The 11350-nt window shown below is 39.7% G+C and overlaps 2 protein-coding genes across 2 annotated transcripts in view; both read right to left on the bottom strand.

Annotated features, from left to right (window-relative positions):
* LOC140936502 (uncharacterized) overlaps positions 1-11350 on the bottom strand; it is a 470324-nt gene that overhangs the window by 186145 nt on the left and 272829 nt on the right. The gene's annotated exons all lie outside the window — the stretch shown is intronic.
* On the bottom strand, positions 2477-3481 carry LOC140938263 (adenosine receptor A2a-like). The gene has a single exon (XM_073387768.1). The coding sequence runs from the start codon at positions 3479-3481 to the stop codon at positions 2477-2479; it is 1005 nt and encodes a 334-aa protein (XP_073243869.1).

The following is an 11350-nucleotide window of genomic DNA, read 5'->3' as shown; positions in this document are numbered from 1 at the left end:
TTTCTTGGAATGTCACCGCTTTGCGGCTCACTCTCTCTTTCGAGAAGAAAATTTCGAGAAAAACGTCTGGGACCAGAGTGATTTTCTTATTGTCAAAGCAAATAATTATAAAATTTTCATCTGTTTTTGAAAAGCTGAAAATATAGGATATCACAGTGACTGTATATTATGTAGGATGAGATAATAGGGAAAATGATGCAACCAAATGGATAGCAAATCACGAGGTAAGTTAAGAACATCAACAGAATGTGTAATAACACAGGTAGCCCGAGCTCGATATACGAGCATCGGCGAGCATCGGCATTGTTGCGTAACATTCGAAATATAAGGATTTGTATGGGAAAAAACCTATTGTTTCTGTAACCTCGAAAATGAAAGGATTTCAATAAAAACAGCTTACCTTACTTAAAATGTGTGTTACGTCTCTCCTGTGTGGTCCACTGGACGATTTCTGACTCTACTCAATCCTATTACCATTACAAAACCGACACCTAAAGTTGTTGATATTCTTGATATTCTTGGTGACTTTCTTGAATGCGGACTCTCTAAGATGAAGGCTTCGTGCCGGTCCCAGAGAGAGTTGCGGAGAAATGAGCATTTAAAAGATAGAGGTCAGAGCCAGAGATGAAAAAAGTCATTAGGTCGTAGTTATGATTAGGCACCTTTTTTCGGGGTAGGCGTTAAAACTCGCACGTCGTCTGGTGGAATAGAGGGAGGTTATTGTGAATTGTGTCAGTAACAATTATGTCAACGTTAGAGTATACGCCTCATTCCCAAACTGTTTACAAAGCATCACCTCAAAATAATGAAAGGATGTATTACCTGTACTCAACCTTCTCAGCTGGCAGTTTCGGTTGGAGCGCGGTGAAGGAAATTTCTTCGCGTCAAAGGAGTGAAAAACGGACAAATTCGTGGGAAAAGCAAACGAAACTGGAAACTCGAAATTGTGTTTCCATCCGAATGGCTTCGCATATATTTGAATTCTCCCCTTTTTTACAGTTGTTTTAGTGCATAAATATTTACAGTCGAAGAATGGCAGGAATCTTGGTAGAAGTCGTGATCTTCGCGATGAGAAGTGTGCGATAAGCTAAAATAAAAATCAGCATGCGGCTTAAACATTTGTGACCATTTCCTTACCCTTGGCGTTCATTGTAATGTCAAGGTACCGTCCCACGCAAACTTGTTTCCAGGTTCCCTCTCTTTTTCTTCAAGGAAGAGATAGTACCCTGGGCCATCAAATTTGACGTTATTATTTTTGTTTGTTTGTTTGTCTCACATAGACAACTTATGTTCAGTAATATTTTGGGAATTTGAAAGCGGTTAATCAAATATAGTGCCATTCTGTTTGTAAGAGAATGTTTTATGTTGAAATTATCGCGTAAAATAGTTCGGTCTTCACAACCTGAAAACGCTTACATGTACATAGTTTCTTCGGGTCAGTTGTTCTTGTTCCGTTTTCTAGGCTACCAGCAGTCCCTATTTTTTCTTAGTCCGTCGAGCGAAATGCGCGAGACACAAAATTGACCACGCGCGTGACTGAAGGGGCGAGCGTGCATTCCCTTTACTAAATCTGAAGAAAGAGAGAGACAGCATGTACCTGTTTTCCCCCTTCCCTCTCTCAAATAACCAACTCTATCACTCCTGTAGGAAAAATACCACATGACAGTCTGCTACAAGTGAAAACTAAATTAGGTTATTCAGAAGTTCTCTTGAAGATGTTGAATTTGAATTGTCCCGCCACGGGATTTCTAATGATGCTGTCTGTAAACTCAAACGTTGTAGCAAATTTGTTCTGCAAACATGTGACCGAGTTTGCGGGCGTTATGCTGGGATCAAAACTGCTTGTAAAAATTGCTTACCCTGCTCGAAATCTGGTCGGCAGAATTGTAGTTTAAAGAAGTTGTGATATGTATAGCAAGCCCTAAACAAAGAATAATTGTAAGCTAATTCCTGTTATTTCTTTTCATTTTCTTTTACAGAAAGGACGTTCTGCTTCTTGTTCTTTATTGAATCAGCCGAAATATTTTCTTTCATTGTAAATACAGGTTCCTTGCGTGGATTTCTTATGTGAGAGAGATTAAAACTAAGCTTGAATGGCTTTGTGAATCACCGGTAGGGTAATTTATCAGTGTTTTTCTTGATGATTGTTTATCTTTGTGGTAACGGGTCAAAACAGGATTATTTTTTTGATATTAATAAGACACGGAACGCTGTATCAGAATATTGCATTTTACGTGTATGACATTGGCAGTCAAAAGTTTCTATCTGTCCTATCTGTTATGTTATTAATCAAGCAAACTAAAAAATAAAAGCATTTTTCAAAATACACGGTATTTTCCTGATCAGCAATTTATTTTTTTAAAAACTCTTGTGTGCTCTTGCAAAGCTGAACGGGGTTTTCCTGTCACGTTTTGGCCCTCAATTTCTGTCTTTGTTTTATACTGCTTCAGCTTCATCTCCCTCGTGAATGTTAACATTAAAGTACTGTTTGCCCATTCTGCAACGGAACAGAAAGAACCGAAGTTCTTCTAAGTGATGAACGAACTTCTGGTTGGCTACCCGCAGCCAATAGCAAATTGCTTTCACATCCGGGAATTACTGTCCTCAAGGCGCGGCGAAAGCTCGGGAGGCGCCATGCGTACAGAAAAGGATTAATCGCAGAGTTTAAAGTCACGCCAAGGAAAGATGTGTCACGCAACCAGTGAATGGAATCGCACGAGCAGTGCGTACATAAATTCATTAGGTACATCAGAATGCATGGTATCACGTAGCAAACTCCAAACAGAATCAGAATCGAAGTGAATGTGTTGGTAAGCTTCTCTTCGAACATCGTTGCTTTTCGATTAGCCATGCACAGCCCCTGTAAACTTTCCTTGCGGAATTTCTTCCTGTGTCGAATGGTTTTAATTATCTTCAAGTACGCAGCAACTGACACACATAATGTTAGAAGGATCACAGAGTTTGCGAAAAAGAACGCAAAGGCGCGGTAACCTAGATAAAAATAAGGTGCGAGGAACATGGGCGACAAAAGCCATATTATGCCCGCAGCAAGCAACACTCTGGAGTTATTCACACTTTGTCTGTACTTTAAAGGCTTAGAAATTGCAAAGCAGCGCTCGAGTGTTAATGCCAGTATACTGAATACAGACACCGTACACGGAAGGAAATACAGAACGTGTAAAATCTTGATTAATCTCAGAGAGGTAACAGAACACGCTTCCATAACGTGATAAACCACTGAGACATGTTCAGTTACGGCGCCAATTAGCAAATCTGTCGCAGCAAGATTAAGAATGAAGTAAGTAAAGGGTGTGCGTAAGCTTTTGAACTGAGGAGGGCTCTTCATGATAGTGAGGCATACGAAGATGTTACAAGGAACTGCGACAAGTGATAAAAGCCCTGATACGGTGGCGGTGAAGACTGGAAGATATCCAGGAACCGGGACAGCTGCACAGTGGTCTCTTACTTCCAGCTTAAGCATCTCTCGCCTGTCTGATATTGCCGAAAAATGTTGCAATTTTTCTTCTCTTTAAGTCAAAAAAGTCAAATAAACCTTTCCTCTTTTCTTGTGGCTCGTTATCTGTTTATGACGGACAGAATTGCGAAATTGATCGTTATAGTCGAATTCTCATTGATGAAGCACGTTTTTCGTGATTGAACTTGATAGAGCTCTCGTGATTTGCTTCTCCGTATCCAACAGACGCTTATTTACCGGAAGCAATCTCAGAAACAAATATTTAAAAGCGAGTCTTATGTATATATACATTAACTTTACCCCAAGGTAATGCAATTTTTCATTTCTTCTTTCTCGGGTTTATATATCGTAAAACTTTTTTCAAGTGGTACATTTTTCATAAGTCTCTCTTCGTTTGGTACCTCAGTTTCGCAAAGCGACCAGATATTCGGAAATTTACTAGGCTTGTCGAAAGATTTTTAATAATTTTCTTTGAAATTATCTTTCTAGTGGCCTTTAACGGAAACTATCAGTTTGTAAATCTACAAAAAACGATCGTATCGCCCCTCTTTAATATTTGCATAATGAAGGCTGTAAAAAACGTGCCTGTCGTTTGTCAGGAACTTAGCTGTCAGTGACTTCATATGAAAAAAAAAAATCGGTGGTCCTTGAGTGGCCCAAAATTGCGTTCTGTTTGTTTCCTGAACTAGATTCAGATAACCTTGAACTGACTTATTCTTTGATTTTCATTATCTTGATAACAGTAACATCTTTCAGACGTTCCCACGTTTGGCAGATTAGAAAACAAGAGTGGTAAAGCTTGTTGACAATTTGACAGTGTAAATTTGAGTTAAAAGGTCGTATGTTACTCGTGTTACTGGGAAATTATCTGGTAAACGTTTCAATGAATCGACTAGTGGAGATCCGGAAAGGCTGTCGAATATAAATCAGAGATACAGTATAGTGTTCACGTGTCGTCATACTTGCCCTTAAAAATTAAAAATTGCCAATTTTGCCTAACTGCGTTTTAAATTGCCGAAATTAGTTGTGGATCCCTGGATGCAATATGGTTTCGATGCCATTTTATCACTTCAAAAGACCATGTACTATCTGGCCTCGTCTCAAAGCGTACGGAAAACATTTCCCGGCAGACACGAACGTAATGATTGAACGGCGTAGAAGAAATTAACACCGGGGGAGTCTATTTCCTAATTCTGATCTAATGCAATTATAATAAAAAGAACTTTTTGAGCGCCACGTACTTTTTTTAACAGCTTTTCCCTTTGCAACTGAAGATCTTACACGTATAACTTTAGTTTTCTTTTTTCCTTTTTACATTTTTTTTGCCATAACTGTTGGCCTGCGCAACAGATGTAAGTAAACTGTTACTTAGTAAATTACGTTTGCGACGCAGGCTACGTCACTGTTGACTCAGATCGACTGAAGCACGGCAAGTAGCGCGACGTTTGAAACTAAGTCGTGCTACTGCCGTGTTACAGCACGGCAAGCCTTGCCGTGCTACACGGCAGTAGCCGACCTGGTTTCATACGTCGTGCTACCGCTGTGCCCCGTGCCGAACTTAATTCATACATTATAAATACATTAGAATACATTCACAAGTTTGCTAAACCGTTTCTTATTTTTGTGTTTTGTTTTCGGCAACAACCGTTCTATTCGACTGAATTAAACCAAGTCGTGCTAATGTCGTGCTGCAGTCGAGTTATAGTCGAGCCACTAGCTTAGCACAGCAGTAGCACGACGTTTGAAACGGGCCTAAACTTTGGCCTGTGTGAAAGGGCCGGGGCTTTAGACTGCACAAGTTTGTCTGGGCAGCGCACGCAGTCGGGAATTTCCATGTTGATGAGAACTTAACTGCACGCGGGCTAAACATTTGAACTATTTGAGTGGAGTGTCTGTATGCTAGCTGGATAAGCTAAGTACACTTTCCACTATAAACAATCCTTTAACTCCGCCTTTAATCGATCTGTTTAACTATACAAAGAAGGGGGATTTAGCTAAAAAAAAAAAAAACGCCCGGATAAAGAAAAAAATTTACGGCTATATTCTCGTGTCGCTGATTATTTTTCGTAGAGGTACGTTTTTTAATCAAAAAGAGTGTGTCACTGTAATTGATAAACAAAACATAAGACTCTTAGTACTTGATGTTTGTTTCTACTGTTCATTCCAGTTTCCTTTGTACCGGCACCTGTATCGATCCCGCGCGTGTTCTCGGTAATTCTGCCCACGTGTTCAAGAATTAAAGGAACCTCATTTTAATTTCCATGAAAGGGAATGGTGGGTCTAAATACGTGCCAGGAAACGTTTGTGTACACACGCACAGCTGAGGGAAGTCAGAGTTAGCTAAAGCAAACCGCGATACGTGGTTGGTTTCGGAGAAAGAAAATATCGCGTTTAAGGAGACACGTGTAATAAGGTCGGCCGGGATTTTCAAACCGACAGTGAAGGGCTGAAATAAACTGAAGAAATTATCCCTAAGTTACCTCAGTAAAAGTGAAATGATAACAACCCAAGCAAAAGAAACCGTATAGTTTTTCACTATATCATAAAATACCCGTTGTAACCTCTCATACATGATAAAACAAACTATCGATAGACGGAATCCTGTTACTGGGAAAGCTTATAACCCGACAAGTCTTATAAGCAGGTGGCTTATAACCGTTATTCAACGGCGGCCCAATATTGAAAAAGGGCGGCCAGTCTCAGCGTGAGGCCCAGTAAAATGAGTGTCATTTGACGGCACAACAAGTCGATAAAATGAACTTCTAATGTTAGCTAATTATAACGATGGTACTAAGTTTTATCTCACTGACGTCCCCATAAAGAGCTACTGCACGACAATTTTCAGAAGCTCAAAACTGTACTTGAGCAAACATATCATTGTTTTCCAGTTGTTTGAAACTGGCAATTTCCGAGTTCAAAAACTCTCACTTTCAAACTATGTCGCTGATTAGAAAAGCTGTTGTTAAAATGAGTTTTATTTGCATGAGAATGAAAAATTCATTTTCATATCATATACAATGCACTTAGCCTCGCTTTGAAACAGAGGCTTGAGGGAACAAAAAAATGCGTTGTACTCCAGCACGTGTAACCCAGAAAGATTTCCTTTTTGCCTTCAACAATGATACGTGCTTTAGAGTAAAGGGAACCTCATTTTATTTTCCAGAAAAAGGGATGTCCAAAAACTTGTCAGTTTATCTCTGTACCAACCTCCCCGGTTATCCTGGGAAAGAGGTTGTCTTTGTACATGAAATGAAACGAAATAGCCATAGACATTTGCCATAACCAAAAAGAAAATTCAAGCTATAAACGGAGGACTATGGCATTAGAAGCAGACCTGCCTGTTTACAGCAAATTCCCTTGACAAACTCAAAAACTTTTAGTAACTAGGCGAGAGAAGCTGTGACAGATTGCATTCTTTCTACCTAATAGGAGACAACGCTCTAACAGGGGCACCCAACGAAAATATAGTTCAAAACCACTTAAACATAGCGTTGTTAAACGTATTTTAGTATTTAAACGGTGGATATGGGCTTATTTTTATCCCCTATAAATTTTTCATCTGTTCGGATTTCCTAGCTGAAAGCCTAGTGATCCGAAAATTATAGGGATCAAAACTTACCTGTTCGAAAATTTCAGCCAGAAAAAAAGGTTCCCGAAAATTCTAGGTGACCTTTTTAGGGTAAAAATCCGTTGAAAATGGGCAATTTTACCATTTCTCCTAGATGTTCGAAAGTCCTAGGAGAGGCAGGCAAGCAAGAAATTTTACAACAAATGTTCCGAAAATTCTAGATCTCAAATCGTCTTCCGAACAGATACTTTTCCGAAAATTGTCGTTGGGTGCCCCTGCTCTAATTCGCTCTTAAAAGAACTTTTACCCATTGACCATTTTTACATAAAGAATTTCACAAGCTTTCACGTAATTAAAATTGGCAAACATAATAAGACCAGACTATATTTACCTATTTTCCTAAATTCTCTCGTTTCCCTCATACCTGCCTGTCAGTGATCCGGTAATTCTGAAAGTGCGGTTTAAAATACAAGGGAACGTACTTTATTTTCTCAACAACGCATGCCAAAAAACGTGTCAGCACGGTTTGTATAAACACGTACAAGAGAGTTGGCAATAAACAACGCTAAAGCCAACCGACTATCGCATTACAAACACACATGCATATAAACACTCTTACGAGAATAACGACTTAAGAAAAGTCTAGAGAACCCGTATGGTTATCAGCTAGCATAAACCAAGGCAGCGAAAGACAGCCCGAGTCCAAGATGACCTCGAAAGCGTTTCTGATATTATGTGCTCTGGGTTCTCTGTGGAATATTGCAGGTAAGTTTCTCGTTTCCCCTCCTTCCCCAACTACCTTTCATGACTTGAGAAGAGAAGACAAAACGCAACATATTATAGAATGATCTCAGTAGAATTTTGCACTCCGAGTTTCAGTGGTTTGACCCTTTTGTCACTGCCCCTGTCTTGGGAAAATATTCTCACAGCTTGTATACTATATATCCTAGGGTCATTAACTACCGTATTTATTCGAATAAGCGCCCAACCTCGAATTAGCGCCCATCCTAAAGGCAGAAAAAGTTAATTATTTCTCCCGCCAAGAGCTCCTGTCTCGTTTACCACCCGTTTCAGAACTCCCATTTCCCGCCGTTTCTATTCGGCCTGCATCTCTCCTGCGCCTCTCATTCTTTCAGGCCTCCCACACTGCTGTCCTTCCCCAACTAACTTGCTCGCCCGTGAGCCGTCAAGAGTTTTTTGCACAATAATGTCTTTTTTCCTCCTTTCAGATGCCAGTGCCAAACATAGGCGTACGGGAAATTTTTCGCCAGGGGGGGCGGTAAACCATTTGCCCAAAAAATTCTCGCAAGTGTCCCAAATTTTTACAAAAGAGTCGAAAAGAAACGAGAGCCATATTGCAACAACATAGGCCATACTGGCGTATAAAGGTGGCTCGATACAGTTTTTCAGGGTCAATACCAGGTTTGAGCATAAACTACGTCGCCATAAACAAACATTAGGAAAAATTGCCACCACAGCAAATGAAAATTTGTCATGATCAGGGTTGCAATGACATCAGAGTTGTCATAGCATTGAAATCACACCACTACCTATTTTACTTCCGCAAAATTAAAAATTCTCGGCACTGGCAACCTTACAAAATCGTTCACAGCAGCTTTTTTCGCCAAGACGGTCTTCTCGATGTTTGCAAAGTTTAAGCAAAATCTGTAAGAGCTTTATCGAGATAGTTCAGGATGAAGTTTTACCGTTAGAAATACGGTAAGAAAAGGAAAATCGTGAGGGTTTGGCCGTTATCTTTAGAAAACGAAGCGCTTTTGACATGCAATTTCACCTCATTGTAGTTTTAATCTTTTTAAAAACGTGTGCGAAAGATCGTGGAGATAGCTCTGCCCAATTGCTAGAAAGAAGGCTTTGATTAGTATGTATCGCGGCACTCTTGTTAGCGGTTTTGTAAACATTTCGGTCTACTTTAACAAATTAGTGAATACTTTTAAACCACTCGATAGATTTTTTAAAAGAATTAAGATTCTTCTCGTAATTCAAACTGAGCGGGGTGATTAGTCAGCCACTCCATCGTTTTCCGACCCACCGTGTTCTTCGATTGGAGATGATTCTAGAAAGTTATGCAAAAGTTTATTCTAATCAATTCACGACTAGATAGCCCATTCCAGCTAGTGCAGTGCAGTACGGTGCCCAACAATAACAAAAAAATAAATATGTAAATTACTCATCACATGTGAGGCGATTACTGTCTCGTGTGAATGTAACTGGATTATTACGCCGACTTCAGGTTAATATTCAGGTCTTCAAAATAATTAAATAAACATGGAGACGTCTTTAAAAACAGGCTTTGCCCAAATTTTCTCTTGCTGCCCAAAAAATCTCAGTTGCCCAAAATTTGGGGGGCTGCAGCCCCCCTCGCCCCCCCCGGCCCGTACGCCTATGGTGCCAAAGAATCCACGGAAATAAAAAGTCTTCGATCCAAGCTTCAAGATATCTGACCAGGAAATGTTGGATTTGTTAAAAGAGGTGGACCTTGAGAGTCATGGTTACAAGAAAGAGCAAACAACGAAGCTAGTCAGCAAGCCTGAATTGGAAAAAACACTCTACGAAAAATCGTTTCTTTTCTATAAGGAAATTAACTGCTCGCGACTGAGGGAAATTGACCAAGAACTAGAGAGCTTACTCCCAGGTAAGTAAACTCAGTTTATTGTTTTCGCTCTTAAAAAAGAAAACGTAAAATAAATCAAAATCGTATGTAGTCTACAAGTAGTTCCTATTCTCTTCATGGAAAGTAGTGAGAGTGAAAAACGCCAGCATGCGTGAAAACGTCTTATCTCCGACTCCGAGTCGATCCGCGTGTCATCTGCCTCATGCGTTGTGCTCGCTCTACGATGCCTTAGGAAAAGGAGCAAATTCTCGTAGTTTCAACCCTTCCTTCCTCTGTTTTAGGCCTTTTTGGGTCGGAGTTGGTTACAAAGATCAACCAAGAGATCAACACTAAGAATTTAACGAAAGTGAAGCACTGTAAAGTTGGACTGGAGGTTCACTTTAAGGAAGCAGAGGGATGCATCGATCCCAAATCGCACCGTCGTCGCAAGCGAGCAAGCAAATGTGGCTGGTGCCTTATTTGTTGGGCGACGAAGCTTTACAACTAAAGAAGCACAATGGAGAACCATTAAAGTTATCATCAGTAAATAACTTAACTTAGTTAATTAATAAAAGCTCCACCTAGAGGTAGTAACTAAAAATATAAATTTTTTGCTTTATCGCAGGAACTATTTTAAAATAAACTCGTCCCGTTTGGCTCTTTTTGGTTCAATGTGGATATTTTTGTCTGTGTTTAAATAGGAGCTGACTGGATATTGCATCTAATTTTTGATAAGGATACTGCCTTCAGTCTGCACACATATTTCAAGTTTCAACATATACACCTGGGCCCAGTTGTTCGAAAGCCGATTAGCGCTTAACCCGGGATTAAATTTAACCCGGGTTTCTCTTTCTCGTGTTCAAAAGCATTTTTTCGGATAATTTTCTCTGCTATTTTTAGAGATTCCAATCATCAACTTGTAGACAGACAGAATTAGAACTGAAATGCTTTTTAAACTTTCAAATCTGAATTCAAATCTCGCACTAACCCGGGGTTATCTTAACCCAGCTTTGAACAACTCAGCCCTGGAGTTATGAAAACCGGGTTAGCGAATATTTTGTGATTTCTCTCAACTTCCCCGGTCTAATAGCTTGTTTACTGAGTTGTTTGCTTATGTGTTTTTTTGTTCGTTTAGTGGTTAGGGATTTGTGTAGATATGGCTGTAAACAGAATTTTGTGGATTTTTATCTACCCCCCCCCCCCCCCCGCCTCTGTTTTTTGTTTTTTTCATCTTACCCACAATTCTCTCTTAAACACAAGTGACAGTTATTTGAAACCAGTGCGCGCCTAATCTGGCTTCGGTGGCGTTTAGGAGTTTACATTTCGTTATTGGTCACCTTGAGAAAAGTTTCCCGGAGAGCATCATGTAAAGCTCTGAGATGGGACAAAATTTCTAGTCTAAAATGACACCAGTTTGAAACTTTACGGAGTCAGATCACTGAATAAATGTTCTAAAATTTGCGTCATTTTAAATTTGGAATCGTTAAAATGCTTCTAGTAACCACTAACTTACTGCCCATAGTCAGGTAAAGGCTTTTAATCGGCCTTTAGATGAAGTTTCATTGTTTTAAATTTCCAAGTTGTAGAATGAGTTGATTTTTTTACTAACCCGGTTTTCAAAAATCCAGGTATTTATATATTTTTCTAATTGCCTAAAGTTTATGAAAGGGTGTCCCCTGTTTTGGCGCAACGTACG

Source organism: Porites lutea, chromosome 5 (assembly GCF_958299795.1).
Source record: "Porites lutea chromosome 5, jaPorLute2.1, whole genome shotgun sequence".
In the NCBI taxonomy this organism is placed as follows: domain Eukaryota; kingdom Metazoa; phylum Cnidaria; class Anthozoa; order Scleractinia; family Poritidae; genus Porites; species Porites lutea.
The sequence above is the reverse complement of the archived record's forward strand: the minus strand, read 5'-3'. Positions and strand labels throughout refer to the sequence as shown.